General features: G+C 42.0%; 1 protein-coding gene across 1 annotated transcript in view; it reads left to right on the top strand.

The window, feature by feature from the left end:
• Nucleotides 1-4,057: 4,057 nt before the first annotated feature.
• The window catches only part of CRLF3 (cytokine receptor like factor 3), a 42,619-nt gene continuing 21,973 nt past the window's right edge, over nt 4,058-24,703 (top strand). The window contains exons 1-3 of the mRNA XM_081932045.1: nt 4,058-4,272; nt 16,630-16,837; nt 21,528-21,615. Coding sequence (XP_081788171.1) covers nt 4,150-4,272; nt 16,630-16,837; nt 21,528-21,615 — 419 coding nt within the window. The 5' untranslated portion in view covers nt 4,058-4,149. The remainder of the gene's footprint in view (nt 4,273-16,629; nt 16,838-21,527; nt 21,616-24,703) is intronic.

Genomic DNA, 24,703 nt, shown 5'->3' with positions numbered 1-24,703 from the left:
GGGACCACCATAGGTGTCTTAAACCATGATCTTTCAGCTTTGATTTTTAGATCAAGAAGATTACAAACTTGGGGGTCACTCCATGTCAAGTGGTCTGGGGCTCCCTGCTCAACTATCAAGGATTTCGATGAAATTTTGTGTGAACATGCACACACATTCCCAATGAACATGAGTAAAGTGTTATGGGTGCCAATGCAATACTTTTGGAGATATAGTCATCTCAAAAAGGCAAAACTCTGACTTCCTTCCTTCTTTCCTTCCTCCTTTCCTTGAATTTTCTCCAAATAGAATAGAATAGTTTGACCCCATAACGCAGCCTTCAACAGTATAACTCTGAGGGTTCAGCAACTTTGAGACATAATATATCTGGCAGTACTTAGTTGAGAGAAACAAAACTTGGCCATCTTGTACAACTTGTGCTTTATTAAACTAAATAATAAAAACATTTTCATGAGTGATCTCCATCTAGGTAAATTGGAGCAAAGTTGGCCCAAAATGACTGCGGCTCGAAAAAAGATTAAAGCTTGGCTTTTTATATCTCTGGAAGGAAAGGTATGAGAAACGTAAAACTTTGTGCGTAATAACTTAGCAAACAAGGTTTTCGAACATAAAATTTCAATTTCCTACTGCTTTCCAATAGTTCACAAATTGAGTGTAAAGTTTGCAGTCTTTGTAAAAATGCCAAAAACAGGGTATCTTTAGCTTGCTTTTACAGAAAAAGACCTTCTGGAAACACTGTTAAATCATTTTCATTAGTAAGAGCATGTTTCCAACCCCCTAAAAAAGTAGGGTTGATTTTTCATCTCTGACGTATAAAGTCCTAAAAAAGGGGACAAAGTTGAGGACGTATGGCAACATCACATGCATTCTATTATTGTTTCGTCTTTTTTGGTTTATATAGACATCATTACTACTATTATATTGCATTGGTCCATGGTGACATTGTCACTACCAGTTCAGACACTTGAACCTGCAACCCCATCACCTTTGCACGGCCCAATAGCCGTGCAATACCAGCCATGGATGGGTTTCATAGTTCAGGATCCCAAGCCTGTAGTTTGATTTCTTCTTCAAGGTTTCAAAGCCTTATGTGGATATCTGTCTGGTTCCCAAGCTGACAATTGGGCAGGTTATCCTAGGTTCCCAAGCCTAAAGTGGGTATCTCATATGGTTCCCAAGCCAAAGTCCGTACTGTTCATACTGCCAAATTCCAATGATCGCTTATTTATTATTGAATGTACACGCCATGTTCTTTAGCATCGCTTCTGGGAATTGATACTGTTGACCTGATGATGTAACTGAAAGCGCTGGAAACACGCAAATAAGATATGGTTCTGGAACCCAACAAACATTTTGTCTTTCAGGCTAATAAAATGAATGAGCAGGGCCTCGTGGATGCATAAATGTTACCAATGCATCGTTTTGTTTGATCGAAATTGCCACGACGTTGCCTACCTACCATTTTTTGTCATAAGTGTAGGCAACATAACAACCGGGAAATTTGGATCGACAATATTGGAACAGTTTGGCCACAAAATTAATCGTGTCATTTAAAACTTTGCTGACAGAAATCAAAATCAACTGGCACAAACTGGTGATGATCTCTTGTGCCAGCTACTGTGCTGCTAACTTTCCATCTTCTTGCAGCATCCTGCTTTCTTTGATTTCTTCCTTCGGAACGTATATATATTTAATTCCGTGAAAGTCTCACCATGTGATTTTGTTTCACGAAATCGCCATGCAATGGACTTGGCAGCACGACTAAACGTTTGGCTCTCGAGCCGGCCTCCAGCAATCATCAACTAATCAAATACTGACGCCAACAGATCTGTTCAACTTTTACGACAGAAACATTCACAGAATTAAATATACGTACATTCTGAAGGAAGGAAGAACCCTAAACCCAACCTTAACCCAAACTCTTTCATTACGTACCTGCATACTGGTAGTCCTTGACTTACAAGTTTGTTTAGTGACCATTCAAAGTTACAATAGCATTGGAAAAAATGACCTATGACAGCTTTTCACACTTACAACCAGTGGTGGGTTGCAGACGGTACGCCCAGGAACACTGGGTACCATTCCGGTACGGTGCTCCGGAGGGCCCACCCGAGCTCCTTACCTGTCCTTTAAGCCTTTGACGCTTCCGCGCACGGTATGTATGGCACCTGCGTGATGCTCCACCGAGCAGCTGGAAAGTTGTGGAGGCTTGCGGAGGTGTTGCAGGCAGGTACAACGCATGCACGCGTGCTGTGCGTGTCCATGTGGGTGACACCGGGCCCGTTCCAACTGTACCGGTTGGAATGGTATCTGGAACCCACTGCTGCTTACAACCATTGCTGCATCCCCATGGTCACATGATCAAAATTTGGAGGCTTTGCAACTGACTCGTTTATGATGGTTATAATGTCCCAGGAGTCATGAAATTACCTTTTGCAATCCTCTGGCAAGCAAAGTCAATGGGAAAGCCAGATTCACTTAACTATTTTATTAACCTAAAAATGCAGTGATTCACTTAACAACTGTGGCAAGGAAGGTCATAAAATGGGGCAAAGCTCACTTAACAAATATCTCACTTACCAATCGAAATTTTGGCTTCCATTATGGTTGTAAGTCAAGGACTATCTCTGGGCATGTCAATTTTTGCACCTTTCAATTTCCAAACATTAGGGGTGCTCAAAGGTTGTGACATGCCTTGGGGATTGTAAAGCTATTTTGGTTACTTTAATGTTATTTAGATGTGCTTTGTAACTACCGGTAACTACATAAATATGAATACAAGGGAATATTAGGACAGGGATGGTAGGCACGCTGGTGCGCTTACGCACGCCCCTTAAAGACCCCTTATGAATGAGGTGAGGTCGACAGTAGACAGTCTAAGGTTAAAGTTTAGGGGGGTTGGGGAAGAACCCAGTGTCAGGTAGTGCATTCCAGGCAGTGGTGGGTTGCCAATATTTTTACTACCGGTTCAGGTGCACTCCTCCCTATATGTGCAGAAGCTTCTGTGTGTATGCACAGAAGTGTCCTAGTGGGTGGATGGAGCCTCCTGCCGGCGCTACTACTGGTTCTCCTGATCCAGGCCGAACTGGGAACAACCCATCTCTGATTCCAGGCACTGACAACTCTGTTACTGAAGTCATATTTTCTGCAATCAAGTTTGGAGCGGTTTACCATAAGTTTGTATATATTATGTGGTCATGTGTTGTTGTGGTTGAAGCTGAAATAATCATTAACAAGTAGGACATGGTAGCAGATAATTTTATGTACTATGCTTAGGTCGGTTTGAAGATGGCAAAGTTCTAAATTGTCTAAGCCCAAAATTTCAAGTCTGGTGGCATAAGGTATTCCGCTGGAAAGATTTGTATTTATACTAATTACTTTACAGTAATTATTGAAAGCTATTTTTATAGTATATAGTATACTTTATATAGTATATAGTATATATATAGTGTACTATATTTATATAGTATACTTTATATAGTATGTATGTATGTATGTATATATATATATATATATATATATATATATATATATATATATATATATATATATATATATATATATATATATAAATATAAATATATATAAATATAAATATAAATATACAGTAATTATTGAAAGCTATTTATATTTCCTCTAGCATCCTTCTCTATGGTAACATAAGACTATTAGCTGTATAATGAGTTGACGGATTGTGCAAGTCCCGAGTGAGAAAGAACAACTTATCAAGTTACGGTAAATAACTAACTCATGAAATAGCTTATCGGAATGACGACCCTATTCTTTTTAACATCTACCATAATTTGGTTTTTTTTTTTAAAAAAAAGTCCTTTTTGATGTAATTAACCACGTCGCTTCGGTTAAAACCAGTCAAGAAAACAGCAACGGATTACAATCTTCATTCATTCTTCAGAGTCAGGCAATTGGAATCGGTGGTGATCACTTTGAAAATTAAAATAATAATAATAATACGGGATTCACCGCACGAGCCGAGGGCCTCGGAGACCCCGCCCCTTTTCCTGTCTCTTGCACGACTGAAATGCCCGGATGTCCTTCGCTTCCGGTTGTGAAGCTACTGCCAATAGTAGGCCTGGCTGAGCGGAGGGCCTGCGGCTCTCGCTGCCGACTGGCGGTGGGTCGTCACCGGGGATGGAAATGGAGCCGGAGCCGGAGGCGTTGTTGCAGGAAGCGCACGAGAGCATCGAGGCGGCGCGGACCTACAGCCGGGAGCTGCAGCAACGCCTCAAAGGACTGCACCTGGCTCGCCAGCAGGTAACGATGCGGGGCGTGATTCCGCCGGCGCCCGCCTGGAGAGCCCCTGTCTTGCGGCGATGGGTGTGTGGAGAGCGGATGTGCGGGGGGGAAACGCGAGGAATGTACGCTCTGCGTTGCAATGCACTTCTCTCCTTCTAAGCTGGGAATAGCGGGCTCCCTGATTTGAGTTTGCCAAGCGCTGCGGCGTTTTACTCGATCCGAGGGGCAGCTTTAAGACTCCCTCTGCAAAAAAAGATTGGCAGAATGGCACGGCGGCGCTCCCCCTTTGGCGAAGCATATAAAGCGTCGATTGCCTTGCCCCTTCCGTTCTGCTTCTTAGCGAGCTAGTTAGCAGGGAGAACTCGCCTTGGGAGCCTAAGTATTGCTTCTTTTCGCCGTGTACAGTAGTAGCATAGACTAGAATAGAATAGAATTCTTTATTGGCCAAGTGTGATTGGACACACAAGGAATTTGTCTTTGGGGCATATGCTCTCTGTGTACATAAAAAAAAATAGAATGCATTCATCAAGAATCATAAGATACCACTCTTAGTAACCTATGACTATCACTAATAAGCCATCAAATTATACTAGGAAACAAATGCAACATAAATTGTAAAGATACAAGCAACATGGTTAGAGTCATAAGTGGGAAGAGACAGGTACTAGGAAGGAAGAGAAGAATAATAGTAATACAGTCTTAGTAGGTAATATGACAATTGTGGGAATTATTTGAAAAAAACTGTCCTTGTGTCTAGTTGTTTTGGTGTGCAGTAACAATTGATGTCCACGATGTGAGGGGTCTGTAGTTATTTTCACAGCTCTCTTCTTGACTCATGCAATTAAAATTCATGTACAGTAGTAGTGGCTACTTCCAGCCTGACCCAGAAAGGGAAATTCCGTACAATTCTAGAAAGTTAGAGTGCCTTCTGTTATAATTTGAAGCATGCTTTGGTCCAAAGGAGTGGGCTGGAAAGGCAGAAGCGTTATCTCCTAATAGATGAAGTCTTGCTATGATGCTGGCAAGAAATAATAGCACCAAAAGGAACTCTTAGCTCCAATTTCTATGGCCTCATCTCTAAATGGCAATATACCCTCGTGTTTATTTGTGGGCTGAAACTTGCAAGCCTTTTAAGTAAGTTTGTGAGAAGGAGCATTGCAGAATGAATAATGTGGAAGGATAATAGTAAATGAAGTAAAAAGCTCCAATACTCCAGTATTGTTCTCTCTAGTTAGTTTAGATTTGTTTTTATATTTTGAAATAAATTACTTATACAGGTAGCTCTCAACTTAAAACCATTCATTTAATGACTGTTTAATTAAAACGGCACTGAAAGAAGTGACATGATAGTTTTTCACACTTACTGCAGTTACATCATCTCCATGGCCACGTGATCCAAATTTGGACTCCTGGCACCTGGCTCCTATTTATGAGGGTTATATTGTCCTGGGGTCATTTGATCACTTTTTGCAACCTTCTGACAAGCAAAGTCAATGAAGAAGCCAGATTCACTTAATAACCATGTTACTAACTTAACTGCACTAATTCACTTAAGATCTGTGGCAAGAAAAGTCGTAAAATGAGGCAAACCTCACTTAATAATTGATTTGAATGGAAATTTTGGGCTCAGTTGTGTAGTATTAAGGACTACCTGTTTATTGATTTTATTGCCATGTGATTTCCAGGTATGATTAATGCAGTTTATAAAGAGAAAAATGCCAATTGATTAAAATTTCTATAGTTTATATTAAGATGATTTCTTTATTAGGATTAACTCGTATTACAAAATACCGTATGAATACTTCCACTTTATGTATAGGTACACAAACATCAGACAACATATTTTAAAAGTTTTTGAAAGTGCTCATATCAGTCGAGAGTTTCTCAGTCTCTCCTTTACTCACAAGTTTTCATTTCCTTCATATATTTGTTTTACAATTTGTTTTTCATTCCTTTTGTCCGAAGAAACATCTTAAGGTGCTTTTTCATGTAGTATTCAATCTACATTTATTCAGCACCCTATCATTCAGTCTTACCCAGCGGTGGTATTCAGCCGGTTCTCCCTGGTTTCGGGCGAACCGGTAGCAGCGGCTGTGGGAGGCTCTGCCTACCTGCCCCGCCATTATGCGTGACCTTCTGCGCATGTGCAGAAGGCGGTGCACATCCACAGATCCGGTGTGTGTGAGCAAAGCAAGAGCGTGTGCATGCACGCACACATTTGCAAACCAGTAGGGAAGGTAAGTGAATCCCACCGCTGGTCTTAACCCTCTTTCTTGTTTTAGAGCATACATGTTAAAGCCATCCCCACTGCTTTTAATTTATTTTTATGTTTATCCTGATAACCAATTCTCCCTGCCATAAAACAGAACTTAGAGAAACCTATAAAACCACTTTTACTTCTTTAACATTTATTCTGTAGAACAAACCACATACATACCATTGCCTTTCTACCCAAATTCCATGTTTCCATACAGAAACCTGGACTGATTTTTGACTTTGTATGTTTTCGTATATTTTTGAATGTATTTTTAAACACTGTCTATAACTTGCAGTAGTTCATTCTGTTTCCACAGTCAAACACAAACATCTTCAGTCTTCAGTATTAATGCTGAGATTCGTATATTACAGATCTGAGCCTATGATAATATGGCATAGTCATGTTCAGAGCTACATACATATTCATACTCATAGCCAAGATAACAAGATCATAAACATTTTATATGTTATATTAAGACATTCATTAAACAGTCAAACACTCTATTCTTGTGTTGCTCTGTTTGGTTTTGAACATCATCTTATGAAGACCAGATAGATGGGTTACTTACAATTCTTATGAAGACCAGGTAGATGGGTTTCTTACAGTTCTTACGATGACAGGTAGATGGGTTACTTACAGTTCTTATGAAAACAGGTAGATGGGTTCCTATGAAGACCAGGTAGATGGGTTCTTATGAAGACCAGGTAGATGGGTTCCTTACAATTCTTATGAAGCCCAGATAGATGGGTTACTTACTGTTCTTATGAAGACCAGGTAAATGGGATTAAAGATAACTTTAATCACAAACATTTAACATGTAGAAATAACCATTTTGAAACAGATACCAAAAAGAATAAGAGATAAGAGGAAGAAATTATTCTTTATAACTAAAAAGTTATATGAAAAAAATATCTGGTTCCGGTGGTTAATTCCAGAAGGCCTGTCGATTTTCTGGGAGGGGGCCAGAGTGAGAATTAACACAGTGGTGGAGGCAGAAGCCTTCATGGAAAAACATAAGGACCTCCTAGGTGAAACGAGACGGCGCACAAGACACGAAGTGGGGAGGAGCCTTGGCTCAGCCAACAGACAGGGGAGAGGAGACAGTAATGAAACTTAGGTCACAGAAATGAATTAAAAACATATTGCAATTGCTAATATAATGAAATGTAGAAATGATATAAAATATGGTTGAAGATGCTAAAGAATTGAGTAAAATAACTGCTAATATAAATGTAACAATGATATTTTGATATATATAAAACATGAAAGAGATGTAAGATTCCGGGGAAGTACCACCTTCCGTATGATGTAGCTGTCAAAAAATTTTCTCCCACATTTATGTACCCTTTTCCCCAAAATACTTGAAAAAAAAAACCAATAAAACTTTTGTTTATTAAAAAAAAACATTTAACATGTTATATTAAGACATTCATTAAACAGTCAAGGGGTATCCTCTATTCTTGTGTTACTCTATGTTTGGTTTTGAACCATGAAAATCTGTATAATAAAGTCTGTTTGCAACATTCTTTGAATAATTATTAAATATCCATGTAAGATACCAGTCTCCATATTTTGATAATACCAATTAAACAACATTAAAAATTATGTGGAGGTGGGAGGGAAACATCTTTCTCAGACACCCATACTTACAGTTCTTATGAAGACCAGATAGATGGGTTACTTACAGTTGCTATGAAGACCAGGTAGATGGGTTATTTCATATAGCACAATAGCTGCCTATTTGGAAAGGGAAGAGAAGTAGCTAAAAGGTGGCTGGTATCTCAAGAGAAATGAATGTTTTCTTATCTCCTCCTGCTCTGCATGATGGAGTTGGAAGAGCCTCAAAATTAGTCTAGTCCAATGTTCTGCTGCCTAGAGTATCTCCAATGTGACTGATGCTTCTGAGTATCCTAGTCATAGCTGTTCAATTTCATCTTAATTCTCTCCAATGAAGCAGAATTTATTAGCTCTTTGGGTAATCTGTTCTGCCTCTAATTAGAGGTGGGTTCCTACCGGTTTGGACCAGTTCGGCTGAACTGGTAATGATTTGGCGGCCTGGGTTGCTGGAACCGGCAGCGACCCAGGCCTGCCACACCCCCGAACCGGTTCTCCTACAGGGATGCCATTTTGATTTTTTTGTTCTGCGCATGCGCAGAACAATTGTAATTGCACAAATTTAATTTTTCCCCTTTTTTAACATTTTGTGCATGTGCAGACCTATTTCTGTGCAAAAAGGTGTGCACCGAACCGGCAGTAAATGCCAGAAGCAGCCACCCCTGCTATGGTTCTTAATGTTAGGTTTCCCCCCCCCCCCAAATAATTTATAATGGAATGGAATGGAATAGGGAAGAGGAAGAGGATAGAATAAACCACGGAGGTCTTCAGAGTTGGAAGGGACCAGGTTGGACCTCTCTTGGATTAGTTTCCATCTGTTGTTTCTTGCCTTGCCTTTGGGTGCTTTGGAAAATAGGCCGACCCACCTCTCCTTGGAAGGAACTGAAATCTGCTTTCTGGTCATTTTTACCCACAGGTTCTTGTTTGACTCAACTCTGTCTTCTGTGATGTCCTTCAGATATTTATAAATTGCTACAATATTCCCCCATCTTCTTCTCATTTTATGAAATAAATATATTTAGTTATTTCCATTGTTTCCCTTAGAGCTTTTCCAGACACTCAGTATCCCAAATGACTTTACTTTGAATGCATTCCAGCTCTCGCTGTTCTTAAATTGTTGTGCCCAGTGTTCTAAATGCAGCCTAATTAACATGGAATACAGTGGCATTATTATTTCCTCAACCAGTGCTTCTAGGACTGCATAATGCTTTTTAAAAAAATAACTGCATCACACTGCTGACTAATATTCTCTCTGTCTTTGTCTCTGTCTCTGTCTCTGTCTCTCTCTCTCTCTCTCTCTCTCTCTCTCACACACACACACACACACACACACAAACACACACACACACACCTAATGTCTAAAGTGCAAGATTTACATTTCTTTCAATTACATGTCATTTTAATCACAAACATTTTACATGTCAGGAGTTTCAGCCCAGTGATCTTTTCTAGAGTCTGTCTTTTATTAGGTTAGATGACTACCTCTGTTAGTGTAGAGTTAATTTCTCTTTCCAAACTTTTTAATCTAATCTGTAGAAAATGTTATATGAACCCTGCTACGTGAGTTTTTAAACTGTCATTTATGTCTAAGAACGCTGTGTATGAACTCGACCGATTCAAGCTTATTCAATACAGTACACTGTAGACGAAATAATTGTTGAGTTCATGGGTCAACACTAGGGCCAGAGAGATCCAGGTACATATCCCCTCTCAGTTATGGAGCTGATAGAGAGATTTTGGCCTAAGAGATAATGTACATCAATAGTCCTCAATTAGTGACCATAGTTGGGACAGGCAGCTCCATCTTTAAGCCTGCAATCACTAAAGTCATGTGACCATGGATTTACAAAATCATTTCCCATTTGGTCATTAAATGAATCACCCTGGTTGTTAAAACTTAAATCTTCTCCATCGTTGCACGCTGGTTGGGAAACATGCAAACTGCAGTCCTGCGACCATGGGATGCTATAGTGGCCATAAATGCATGCTGGTTGAGAACTGTTGGAATGGCAATTATGACCATGGAATGCTACAATTGTATATAATACTATATAATAATAAATATGAGGATTGGTTGCAAAACATTCTTTACACCCTTGTGATTTTGAGCGGTCACTAAACAAGGCAGTTGTTGTACAGTTGTACAGATTTCCTGAGGCTAGATCATGGGACGTATATGCTATAGATATTGTTAATTTGTTACATCTGTATCCTGCCCATTTCTCCAGGAACTCAGATAGTGTATATGGGTATCTTCCCTTAGTACAGTGATGGCAAATATTTTCGGCACTGAGTGTCTAAACCGGAATGTATATGCATATGCGCGTGCTGGAGCGCTGGAAACCCGAAGACCAGCTGGCTAGTGCGCGTGTGTGTGCCAGAGCACCAGAAACCCGAAGACCAGCTGGCTGGCGTGTGCATGTCTGTTTTTTGGCCATTTTTCAGGCTGTTTTTAGGCTGTTTTTTTGGGCTGCTTTTGGTCGAAGAAACAGCCTGGAAAATGGCCTGGAAAAGGCCCGAAAAACCGCCAGGTTTTTTTGGCCATTTTTCAGGCTGTTTTCAGGCACTCTGGTGCCCGCGAAGATCAGCTGGCTAGAAACCAGAAGAGTAGCTGGCGATGGTGGGCGTGCCCACAGAGAGGGCTCTGCGTGCCACCTCTGGCATGTGTACCATAGGTTCGCCATCACGGCCTTAGTAGGTTGCCTACAACAACCAATAAGGCTGGTCTAAGAGAGAAGAAGATTGGAGCAAAAACTTCCATGGCTTAGGTAGACTTGAATCTGAGTTTCCCCATCCCAGTTCAGATTTTAACCATAACCCTAAGTAACTTTGTGAATCAGATGGGGTTTGTCTGCCTGGTTTTCTGTGTGCAAAGCAGAGGCTAACAAGTGGACTCTTTCTGGTTGGCTGCCCCACTTCCCACAGCAACCATTTCTGATTAGTTGTGCCCCACTTCTCCACTATGCTCATTTTGTGGTTGTACCCATCATACTTTTTCAAAATGCAAAATGCACTGATTGAACCCAGTGTATTGATAAGGGCTTCTTGTATTCCGTGTATTAAATCGTGTTGCAGCATGAACTTCAGCGCAGATTGCACTTCTGATAGCCTTTGCGATCTGCACGGCGAGTAAAACAGAAAGTTTGTGTTCAGTGATATAGAAAGATGTTCTGATCTAGGAGAGGGCAATGATACGATCCGTTTTTCATACAACTTCATTATTGCTACGTGCTTCCTTGGTGGTTTTTCTAAGGGGAAGGAAATACAGTGTCAGTTTCTTAGTAAAAAAAATTGTCTTCATTTTGCCTTAATTTTTAGAGACAAGATTGGCCATGCTTGCTGTCACTTTTAGCCCCAGTACATACTGAGGACGCCAGACTGAGGAAGGCTGTTTTAATAAATGAATTTCAATAAGTCTCATCCCTGGCTAACGAGCCCATTCTGTTTTGTGCTATAGAACACTATAGATAGAAGGACACTTACTTTTATTTCAATATCAGTATCAAAATGTGCACTGTGCCTGCAGATATCCTTAACCTTTCTGGCATCTCCCATCCGCTTCCAGTCGCTGTAAAAGTTTCTTATAATCATTTACAAATAGTCCTCGACTTACAACGGTTCATTTAGTACCATTCGAAGTTACAAGGGCACTGAAAAAAAGTGACTTCTGTTTTTCACTTTACAACCATTGCAGCATCCCCATGGTCATATGATCAAAATTCAGACGCTTGGAAACTGGGTCATATTTATGACGGTTGCAATGTCCCAGGGTCATATGATCACCTTTTGCGACCTTCTGACAAGCAATGTCAATGGGGAAGCCAGATTCACTTAACAACCGTGTTACCAGCTGAATAACAATAGCGATTCCCTTAACAACTGTGGCAAAAAGGTTGTAAAATGAGGCAAACCTCACTTAACAACTGTCTTCCTTAGCAACATAAATTTTGGGCTCAGTCGTGGTCATAAGTTGAGAACTACCTATATATCCATGTCTACATTTCAATAATAAGGCTCTATTTGTATTTTGAGTATGGCGTGTGAGCATATCCTTCCAATTTGAGCAAATCAGTCTACAGAAAAAAACCTGGGTATCATATTTTCTATCAGACTGGTTTATACTTGGATGGAAAACCACTGAGGAATTTCAAGGCTACAGATAGGCCAGAAGGTTAAATAAAATCAGAGAGGAGATTGGAAACAAATAATTTCTGTGCTTCTGCCAGAAAATTGGATGTGTTTATGAAATCGCCAGGAGTCAGTCTTGAGTCATCTTTATCTTCTATAATTTTACCAACTGATTGATCAAAGTTGGGGTTAAGGATAGTTGAAATTCTGGATTTTCATTTTTAAGATTGCACATATATTTTGTCTTAGTATTACATGCAAAAGCACACAAAAACCACTGGTACTTCAAGTTTAGCCTCCGTTATTAATTAATAATAGTTTTAATCAATTGTGTGACATGTCAGGACACTTTTTAAAATTTTGTAATTAAGTGCCAATCACTTGCAGTAAGCAGAAGGTGAAAAATCTGAGTGAATTGGAGGATGTTAGAATGTTTATAAATATGACCTGGCTACTTACAAAGAGTTTCTTCCATGATGCCAATTGGCATTCTGTTCTTAATCATTATCTTGTCATCTATGAAGAGTAGTGTTAAAGGTAAAGGTTTCTCTGCTCAAGTTATGAGCGGTGCTCACCTTCGTTTTCTAGCCAAGGAAGATGACATTGTCCAAAAATGCTTCCGTGGTCATGTGGCCGGCATGACTCCATGCCAAGGCACACAGGATGCTGTTACCTTCCCACTGAAGTGGTACCTATTCATCTACTTACACTTGCATGCTTTTAAACTGCTAGGTTGGCAAGAGCGGCAGCAAGTAACGGCAGCTCACCCTGTTGCACAGCGCTCAGGTCTCGAACTGTCGACCTTCTGGTTGTCATGGCCAGTTTCTTAACCTATACATCACCATGCCTTTTATGTAGAATATGTACATACATGCATACTATGAATACATACATGTGTTTTCGGATGATAATGATGGTGTAGATCAATAAGATCCTGATCAGTTGCTAGCATAACTTTGGTTGTTCTTCCTCCATTAACTTTAGCCCTATCTCTGCATTGCAGTCCAGTTCATTGCAACTAATTCCTGCATCCTCATACTTGCTCCAATCACAACTTGCTCCTTTATATCTCCTGCTGATGTTCTGCAGCAATGGGACAGGGATTGATAGCAATTAGAGAGAAAGGAAACCTAGCTGTACTTTTCTCTCCCACTCCTACAGAATGCCACTGTCATGCATGCCCATACCACTAGAGCTTTTGTTATGTGATGTTCTATTTATCCATCACAGTGTGAAAAATTACATTCATGCAGTCCAGATCTAAGTCATCAGTGAGTCCTCCAGGGGTTCTAATATCCACCCTTCCTAGCACCCGTTTCATAGTCTCACTTTCAAGACTTAAAGACTCATTAAAAAAAAAATGAGATCATAATTATTTCATCTTTCCTGCCACCTCTGTGGGTTTTTTTTTTTAACGTACAGAGGCATAAACTTCCTTCTTTGAATCACGGAGACTTGAAATAACAAAACTACAAAATCTTACAAGTGTGACATAAAGAGGAAGTCAGTTTTGCATAACCTGACCAATGTCATGTATCCTGGGTTGTTTGTTAGTACTTAAAAGAGATCAAGGAGCTACTTCTGGTTGCTTTTGCTCAGCTTTTCATTCTTTTCCTCCTTGTAACTGTTCATGACTATTTCCTTCCTAATCAGAATTTCAAAAATTGGACTAAACCTTATGATGCTGACACGCCCTGCCTTTGTACTTCCGTACACTCTCTGATTCTGTTTAGGTTCCTTCAATTTAAAAAAAAATAGATATATGAAAACTTTTCAGGTTGCAGGACACTTAAGTACACTCCAGTATGTTTATTTTTTTCTTTTATCCAGAGCCCCACATAGATCCTCTTAGGCCAGGGGTATCCAACCTTGCCTACTTTAGGACCGGTAGACTTCAAGTCCCAGAAGTTCCCAGCCACAATAGGATAGCTGGCTGGAGAATTCTGGGAGGTGAAATCCACAAGTTTTAAAGTTGCCAAGGTTGGATACTGCTACTCTAGGCCTTCTTTGAGTTTGGAGGGGAATGATGAATGACTGCTCAGATAAAAGGACAATTATAAGTTGAGATGCCGTAGATGTAGAACAGTCTAGTTAAATGTATCCAGAACCGTCAATGGGGAGAAAACTTTGCAGTTGCAATTATTCATCCTTGTAGGCATTTTGTGATAGCAACACAACATGCTGCTGAAGTTCCAAATGGTAAAAAAAGCAGCTTAATGTGTATTCTTTCTGCATGATGGCCTTTTTGCAGTAAGTTATGTCAGGTCCGTAGATAAACGGCTGGGGGGAAAAAACCTGACTCATTTTCAGATATACATGTTATTGTTACATGTACTCCTAGGTTTGATTTATGGTCACTCACTCACACACTCACAGGTTTGACAGCCACTCTCAAATTACTTTCAACCCAAGCCTGAGGCACAACCCCCCCCCCTTTTTTTTTTTAAATACAAGGAGATCTAGTGAATTTAAAATAACATCAAAACTTTACTGCTTGCATTGTACATTTGCTCTTTCTGACATGCACACACACACACACACTTACCTGTGTCCTTCTCAACTAGGTATTAGCCAGAAGGATGGAAGCCTCCAAGCTGAGATCCAAAGACGACTCAAAGAGTGGGTTGGCTTCAGGATGCCTTTTATCCCCCCAAATTCTTACATTGTTGATTCTCAAGATTGGCAGCTTCACTTGACTTGATTTTCAAGTTTGCTAGCTGTTGATGGGATTTGGGGAGGGGGTTTCCCATCATGCTTCGGCCCAATTTCTTTTCAGGTGATATTTTTCCTTTGTTTCCTTAATGGATTTGATCTATGCTTCTCACCTATCTCTTGATTCCTGGCGTAGACTCTGATTATATGTCTGCTTTATCTTTAAGTATGGCTGCTTCAGCCTAGTCTCACTATGATCTCTGCTTCCTTACTTTTAAATTGTTTTGGCATTAGATGCTACGCCACAGGAAAGAGTGAAGGCCGATACTTGGGACACCATCTTTCCCTCCCTTTTCCCAGCCGAGTGTGGTGCATTAATTAGACTTGGAGGTTAACATGAGTTTTAAAACGGCTCATTTTTCGGATTTGCAAAAGTTGGTCTTTGAAGCATTGCTTTCTTGGAGGCTTCAGTTCTGATTTCATCTGAAATTGCAGCTGTACTAAGTTCAAGGCTAACTGGTCCATGAGAAATGCACAATAACTCGTTCCTGTGGTTTATATGTCATGAGAACCTGGCCTTGCTAGACTGGATCTAAAGGAGCCTGTGGGAACCTGGAACTGACTCTAGGGTAGACATTCTTTCTGGAAGATGTTTTCCAAACAATAATGAAAAATTACTTCAAAATACCTGTTTTGAAATTAAAGTATTATTGGAATTCATTCCCTGCTGTTTCCTACTCTGCATTATCTGTTTGCTTCTTGAGTTAATATTGAGAAGAGAAACATCTGGAATCCGGCATCATGCCAAGCTAAAATGTGATTTATTTGGAGGGGATTTTGCGATGCAAGTAACAACTGTCGTGATTTATAAACCATGATTTATAGCTTAAAGTGGAAGATCTCCAAACTTGACAATTTTAAGACTTGCTGGCTGGGGAATTCTGGGAGTTGAAGTTCCTAAAGTCTTGAAGTTGCCATGCTTGGAGACTCCTGGCTTAAAGCATGGCACTGCCAAAGTTGTTAAACTGCATCTTAGAACAACCCTAGGTAGTAGTGAGGGAAGTTGGGAGTTGCAATTCAACAACATCTGGAATGCTAAAATTTCCTTATTCCAGGCCTAGGTTGTATTAATTCTGTGGCTTGTTTCAGTAAACAGATATACAAAGATTAAAAGTTATTAAAATATTTAAACTATGCAGATGAAATTTTTGCATACTTGGCAGACCTAAATATATTTTGGCTTGAGCAAGTTGCATACATTCAAAGGACTTTAATTTTATGGCTGAATTTGCACATCCTGGAAACCCCCCAAAGTGGTTCATTTGGTTCTAAGCTTAAAATGTGAATCTGACCTTTATTACTTGAAAATGGTGGGTTACAGCAAAGCTGTTAGAGATTTCCTGTGAAAAGCTTACTGCTATAATCGTGACTATTTTTCATGTGATAAACAAGGAGGCAGTTGGAGGAAACAGCCGAAAGAATTCAGACTTTTGTAGGGTGGTAGAATTTTTGGAAGAATCTGATTTTCTTCAGTTACTTTATGAGGCCGTGGTTTGGTGAGGCAAACTCATTCAGTCCAAGATACGTTTTAATTCACATGACGTGAAGTGGTTGATAAGATCAAGCAGGCTGAGCAGCCTTCTTGCTAGCAAATTCAGTGTGGCAAGAGCCTTCTTTGAGCCATTCTCCCTCAAGGCCTTACCGAGTCCTTTGTCTCCCTTCAGATCAAAAACAGTGCTGCACAAACCCGGGAAGTGCTGGAACAACATTTCAGTGACTTAAAAGGGACCTTGAAGAAGTTGCTGGATGAAAGATTGGCCTCCTTGCTCCAGGAAGTGGATAACATAGAACAGGAAAGCATCAAGCCCTTGGATGAGTGCCGGAAGCTAATAGAACAAGGCGTTGGGACAGCCAATGAACTTGTCCAGGAAGGTAGGAGAATCTGCTTTTAAAACATTTGGGGGGGGGACCATAGAGGATTTCTATCAACCTAATGGCCACTGGAACTACTGTATTGTATTTAATAGTTCCACCTATCTGCCAAAGATATTTCCTGTGTGTCTAGAGGTCTAAATTAATCCTTTCTGCATAATGCTTCTACATGTGAAGAGGTATGGTTAAGACTTGCTTGGACAACAAGATGGCTTATACTGTGATGGTGAACCTAGGGCTAGGATACCCCACCCCACCCCCAGCGCCCAATTTTTGGTTTCAGGAGGCTTCAGGGAGGACTAGTATTCCCAAAATGTGGCGCGGGGTGTGTGTGTGTTGTCACACACATGCTGGGGGGACACACAGGGGAGATCACACACGTGTGGGGGGCAGGGGGAGCATGGGGGGTCATGCGTGTAGGCATGGGGGGGACACACACTGCATTATGGGTGTGGGCACACAGGCACACGTGCAATTTTGGCACACAAGGAGATTACCCATCACTGGCTTATATTATATTTTAAACAAATAAGATGTTAGACAAGGTTGAGAAGACTCCGGTTCAAGTCCACCCTTGAGGTGTAAAAGCTGGTTTGGTAAAATTGGTCAGGCTGATATAATTTAATTGATCCTTCCTCATGATTGTTGGGGGTGGGAATCAAGCAGAGAATACTGTGTTTGCCAGTTTGAGCTTTTGTAGGGAAAACAGGGCATAAATCAAACAAATGGTAATTATGCACAGAATGAGCATGCATATAAAGCACATTCATGAATCATTGTTCAGAAATAAATTGCAGATGATATGTCTATTGTTGATCAAAAGGAAGGAGCTCTTGATGCATCTCTCTGTCTTTTGTTTTCCCATGTATACTACACATTGGCTGGTCTACATACTATGGTTTGTTGTAACAATATAACGTCTGTGAATACATATACACACCAAGAGGTTTTACAAGCCATAGTATCTTGGTTTACATAAATCAAAACTCCATAAAGCATGTTACAGAACCATGGTGGTGCAGTAGTTAGAATGCATTATTGCAGGTTGACTCTATCCACTGCCAGGAGTTCGATTCTGATGGGATTCATGGTTGACTCCATCTTCCATCCTTCCGAGGTTGGTAACATGAAGACAGAGGTTGTTGGGAGCAATACGCTGATGTTGTAAACTGCTCAGAGAATGCTGCAAAGCATAGGCGTATAAGTCTAAGTGTTATTGCTATTATGGCTTCACATAATGGGTGAACCCTACTCTTCTACCAATATGTTCATTTTAATTCAGTGAGATAAGTTTCAGAACAATTTGCTGGGCGCGCCGAACATTATCACAACTATCAATATACTGAGAATTTGGAGCTGGGATATCTTAATCCCCAAAACAAATTAAAGATGCTCGTTGAATTGTTTTGACTGTCGAATAAGATTGCAAGAACCACAATGAAGAGAACTGGGAAAAGGATGGAATATGTAACTCAGAGCCGTCAGCAGTCTCGCAACCGCTTGTCACAGCTGCTCCTGGGACGCCTTCTGCAAGATACACAATAATACTTAAACAAGTTGTGACGTCATCCTAGTCAGCATTTTCCTGTTCATTTCTTCCTTCACCCAACCTCAGGGATGAAGGGTGGGGAATACTGAGCACAAAGAGATTGCATCACGTGTCTTGCACAGCAGTGCTATTGCGGGGAACCAGCATGTTGCTTCAGTCTTGCAATTTGGTAGTAGTGGTGAAATGATTTGGTTGAAGATATTTACTATTTGAACTACAATATCAAACCAGCTAAATTTGCTTTTTTCTGCAAGTAGAATCTCCTTGTCTAAGAATGAACTCAGCGAAGCTTAGCGGTTGCTCTCTGGTCCTAGATCCGTGATGGCGAACCTATGGCACGTGTGCCACAGGTAGCACACGGAGCCCCCTCTGCAGGCACGCAAGCTGTCGCCCCAGCCAGCTCCACCGCACATGCACGCACACACGCCTCCCACAAGCCAGCTGATTTTCAGGACTCTGCCGCACATGCATGAGGGACGGAGATGCATGTGCGAGCCTCGCATTCAGGGGGTGAGGCTCATGTGGAGGCATGCATGTGTAGGGAGAGCATGTCCCCCACCCCGTGCTTGGTCCCAGGAGGCTGCAGGGAGGTCTGCTAGGCCCAAAACAGGGTGATGGGGTTGCACACACATGCATGGGTGTGTGTGTTGCGTGCGCATGCACGGGGGGCAGGGTGTGTGTGTGGGTGTCACGTGTGCATTGCATTATGGGTGTGGGTACGTGTGCATACGATTGCAGTTGTGTGCACACTTTCGGCATGCGACGACATGCCACTGTCCTAGATAATTAAATAAAGACTGGAAGTTTTCATTTGGCAAACCCCCCCCCCCTGTTTTTGTGAAGTCTTTGGTGCTCTCAGGACGCCTACGCATGCGTGCCGGGCAGCTGCTCTTCCGGTATCCAGCCAGCCAGTCTTCATGCGTGCATGCGTGCCAAAACCTGGAAGAGCAGATGGCCGGTGCGCATGCGTGTGCAGGAAGCTGGGAGAGCAGCCACTCAGCGCATGCATGCACATCACGACGGCTGTTCTTCTGGTTTCCAGCATGTGCACCCGCGTACCCGTTTCGGCACTCAGTGCCAAAAAGGTTCGCCAACAGTGCCCTAAATCCTTCTCCTTTCCCAAATCTTTCTGAATTGTTTGGAAAACGGTGGCAGAAGATAGAAGGGAGGGATGAAAAAATGATCGAGAAGCCGCTGGTTTTTGGATGTTGAGCAGCAGCTTCCTAAGCTTGACAGCCTTAAAAGAAAATGGTGGATCGTTGGGTCAGAGAAACAGCCTCACCCTGCTCTCTAGGGCAAGGCAGAGGAGATCGGAAGACACTGGCACGTTTTTTCTTTTCCTTCCCTTCAGCTACGTCAGTGGGTCTCAACCTTCCCAATGCCGCGACCCTTTAATACCGTTCCTCATGTTGTGGTGACCCCCAACCATAAAATTGGTGTCTCGGTTCCTAAGACCATCGAAAATACGTGTTTTCCAACGGTCTTAGGCGACCCCTGTACTTGAGTTACGTCAAGAAGTGTAGAGAGAGATGTAGGAGCAAAACATCAACCCAGGTTTTGTAGGGGGGGAAGAAATTGGCAATCACCCATATTGAATCACAGAATTGTAACCTTCCGAAAGAGTTCTTCTTCAAAAGCCCTAAAACCCAGCCACCAGTAAAGCAGAATTAATAACAGAATAACAGAGTTGGAAGGTACCTTGGAATCTTCTAATCCAACCCAATGCTCAAGCAGGAGACCCTACACCAGGAGTGTGAAACTCAAGGCCCGGGGGCCAGATTCAGCCCACCAGGTGTTTAGATCTAGCGCAGGGGCCACTCTGGAAACAGGGAAGGACCAGCCACAGTGCCTCTGCCAGCAAAAATGGAACTTGGGAGTGCCTTTTGAGTTTCATTTTCACTGGCGGAGGGCTGCAGGAGGCCGTCACAGCCGAAAATGGAGCTCAGGAGCCACAGGCGCCCTGACATGAGTGACGTCGAGATGCCCATGCCCACCTAGGCCACCCCTTCCCCCCCCCAAGTCAAACACAACCCTGACGTGGCCCTCAATGAAATTGAGTTTGACACTCTTGCCTTACACCAGGGATGGCGAACCTTTTTGGCACTGAGTGCCCAAACCAGAATGTGCATGCACACATGCGCACGAGAAACCTGAAGACCAGCTGGCTGGTGCAAATGCATGCGCCGGCCACCTATTTTTTTTGTTCTGGCGCATGCATGTGCGCAGACAAGCTGGTCTTCATGCATGCCGGAGTCCCAGAAACCCAAAGACCAGGTGGCCAGCGCACACATGCGCATCAGCCAGCTGGTCTTCAAGTTTCTGGCATGCATGTGCGCATTCTGGTTTGGGCACTCGGTGCCGAAAAGGTTCCCCATCACTGTTCTATAGCACAGCCCAACAGTGATATACAGTATATGTACATGTATCTGTTTTCTATATTCTGACTTGACTGGACGATGCACTTGCGCACCGGCCACGTGGTCTTCGGGTTTCCAGCAGTCCGGCATGTGCAAAGACCAGCTGGCTGGCATGCTTGCGGGCCCCAGAAACCTGAAGAACAGCTGATGATGGGGTGCATGCCCACAGAGAAGGCTCTGTGTGCCACCTCTGGCATGCATGCCATAGGTTTGCCATCACGGCCCTACATCATTCTAGACAAATGGCTGTCCAATGTCTTCTTAAAGGCCTCCAGAGTGCTCAAGATGGCAACATATTCCACTAGTTCAGGCAAGATGTTCCACTAGTTCAGTGGTTCTCAACCTTCCCAATGCCGTGACCCTTTAATACAGTTCCTCATGTTGTGGTGACCCCCAACCATAAAATTGGTTCCTAAGACCATCGAAAATATGCGTTTTCCGATGGTCTTAGGCGACCCCTTTGAAAGGGTCATTCGACCCCCAAAGGGGTCCCGACCCACAGGTTGAGAACCACTGCACTAGTTGATTTGTTCTGTCAGGCAATTTCTCCCCGGTGGTCAGAATTTATCTAATCATCCATAGCATTCGGACCTCATATACTGTTAAGATGGCCATAAATATACACTTTGGATGAATGTCTGCAAAGGAGAAAGTGAAAGTCACAAGAGCCTGTCCTTGGCTGTGACTCCCTTCTCAGTAATAATCGCCTGCTATTGCATTACAGGTGAAAATGCCATTTGTGGAATTACAAGGGACAACAGTGACAAGCTCTGCAGTTTTACCAAAAAGGCTTTGCATATTCAGCTGGACAGGTAAGAGGCCACAAATTGGGGCTGGGTTTTCACAGTCGGTGGCTGACAAGCGTATCCTTGGGTTGTAGAGGCCCCTTTTTCCACTTAAGGGTAGTTTATGTGAATGACGCAGGATTGCCGTTTCTAAGGTACAACTTGATCTATTCAGATAGCAGGATATGGAGGCTTATAATGGCAGCTGTCCAACCCTCAGATAGCATTATTTGACAACTATTCAAAAGGCGATTGACTTACATTGGAAAGTTTTCCTTTGAAAGGGGTAACCGTAAACTAATCTTCAACTAGAGTTGCTTTGGATAGTGAGATTATTATAACTCTAACACACAAACCAAACAAACGTGCAGAACTATCCCAATGGAAAATCTGAGCACTCGAAAACAAAAACAAAAAATCACAGCAAAGCTGAAAAGAATGCACAAGTAGTCCTTGACTTATGACTCTAATTGAGCCTGGAGTTATGGTCATAGGTCGAGGCATCAGCTAACCAGACCTGGTTGGTTTGGGTTTTTTTTTTTACATTTTTTGTGGTGTTTGCTAAGAGAATTTATCCTCAATGGGCATTTTTTTTTTTGCCAGCAAAACAATTGCAAATTGCAGTCACAGGATGGTGTGCAAATGACTCTAAATATGAACTGGTTTCCAAGCACTCCAAATACTATCACATGACCATGTGGTGTGCTTGCCTATTGTAACTTTAAGTAGCTTTTGTGTGTGTGTGTGTGTGGGGTGTTATAACTTCAAATGTTCGTTAAGTGAGCGATCGTAAATGAAGAACCACCTGTGTAAATGTGTGAATCTCAAAATCATTATTTTAAGGGAGAAAATTGTCTTCACAGTGGGATAGACATCAATTAAACCAGCCCAATGAATTTTCTGAATATTTCCTTGGTGAGAAACTTAATCAATCCAGAGTTTCTTTCATTCCATCTTCACCACCTTTCAAGTTTATATTTTTCTTTTTTTTTTTTTTTTTTTTTTTTTTTGTAATAAAATTTTATTGGTTTTTCAAAATTTATAGGGAAAAGGGTAAATGGACAGGTATACAAATTTTGGCAGTTGCAAAGTGTGTGAGGCCCCCCTCCCTCCATACCCATAGCGTACATTTATATATAATGCATTAGTATATAATTGATTATAATCAGCATATTAGTTCTATTATTAAATTCAATCAAATTAAACATTGCAATATAAAATCCAAATATAATTCCATTTTCACTTTCGGTCAATTTATAATAATATGATTTTCATATTTATTTCTGTGATCTGAGTCTTCTTGCTATTGCCCCATCTCCCTCCACTGGCAGAGCTCTGGCCCCTCCCGTGTCCTGCGTGTCCGTTGTAGTGTCTGGTGGTTTCTCTAGGAGTGTTTTATTTTTTTCCATAAAGGCCTGCGCCTCTATGGGTGAATTAATTCTGATTCTTGTCTCCTCCCAGAATATCAGCATACCTTCAGGCATCAACCATCTAAACCACACCCCTTTCTGGTATAATTTATTCGCTAATTGCGAATAATTTTTTCTTTTTTCTCTAATCTTCTTAGGGATCTGCTTCAGAATGGTTATCTCCATATCATGATATGTCAATGCTTGCCCCCTTTGTACACCCAGAATTTCATCTCTTGTGGTTTTTCTAAGGAATTTAATGTGAACCTCCCTGGGTAAATTGTGTGTTCTAGCATAAGCTGAGTTCACTCTATAAACCAGATCTATATCCCACCCCATCTGTTGTTTTTCTTTGTGTGTATAGTCAGCCAGAATGTTTGTCATGATGTCCCTTATATTTTCCCCATCTTCTTCTATAACATTTTGAAATCTAAGATAATAGGACATTCTCTCAAATTCTAATTTCATCTGTTGGATGTCAAGATCTTTGTTCCCTTTCTGCACGGCTTCCACCCCCCCCCTCACCTCCTCCACCCCCCCTTCCACAAGATTCAGTCTTTGTGAGTTCTTATATATTTGGGCTTGATTTTCTTTAATTTCATCTTTCATTTCCCTTAACTGTTTCTTGATTTCCTCCTGGCCCTGTAGAATTTGTTGAAGCATTTGTTGAAAGTCCATCTCTGTAGTCTTATGTTGCATCAGTTCTGTTATCTTTGACTGTGTGGCTGGACTGGATGTTGCGGATATTGGAGCAGAAGTGGCAAAGCCAGGTTTTCCAGGAGGGGGTCTTTTAGATGCCATCCTTTATAACGTTAAAAGTTCAGTCCAAATATGAAGTAAGCAATTAGAAAAGAAGGGTAGCCAGGTGAATCCGGGAGCAGAATAACCAGGCAGAAGAGAATCTCTCCAATAAGTCTGGCAATAGATAGAAAATTTCCCCTAGAAGGTTAAAGAAATACCAATCCACAAGAGGTTCCTCTGGGAGACACGGAGACAAAGACCGGAAGCCTGAATTTTAAAGGTGGAGTCAGGTTTCAGAGTTCATAAAGACAACGGAAGTGTGCCATCTTGCCCTGCCAGTTTTGGGCACAGAGGCGTAACAAAGTTTTAGAAAGTTCCAAAAGTCCTCAAATCATTGTAATATGTAAAATTAAATTGAAAAGAAAATCATCTCAGCCTAAGTGAGGCTTCATTCGTTGGCTCTCCCCCCTCCTCCTTCCCCGGGGGCTGAGAGCAAAATTGTTTCTTGCCGCTTGTCCAAGGGGGGGGGGGAAACCCCCCTCCCTCCAGCCGCACCTCCAAAATGCTCCGAAAGTTGTTTTAAAGTTTTAAAAGCTGAATCAAATCTTCATGCAAAGTAAGGGATGAAGAGAGAGGCAACCTCACCGCACCGCAGCTGCTTCCTTCAATTGTAGCATTCTCCAGTCGGCTTGTAGCGAGGCGCGAGGCGTGGAAACGCGATGCGCCCTCCGAGCTTGCTCCCCGGTGCCTTGGGCGCGCGAGAGAGCCCCCGCCGGCTGCCGCCGCTGCAGGAGACCTCCGCGATGCCGCCCCTCCGGCAGGACCCCTCTGCGGGGTGTCCTGTGCCCCCCAAGGAGTGGGGAAGCCCACCGGGGAGCCGGAGCGGGCAAAGAGCTGCCCGTCGCCGCCGCCGCCGGAAGTTTATATTTTTCTATTTGGGAAACACCAGGTGCAGAGCTATGGGT

The sequence above is a fragment of the Natrix helvetica genome, assembly GCF_964273705.1.
Source record: "Natrix helvetica genome assembly, chromosome: 1".
Taxonomy (NCBI): domain Eukaryota; kingdom Metazoa; phylum Chordata; class Lepidosauria; order Squamata; family Natricidae; genus Natrix; species Natrix helvetica.
This window is presented reverse-complemented; position numbering and strand designations above follow the sequence as displayed.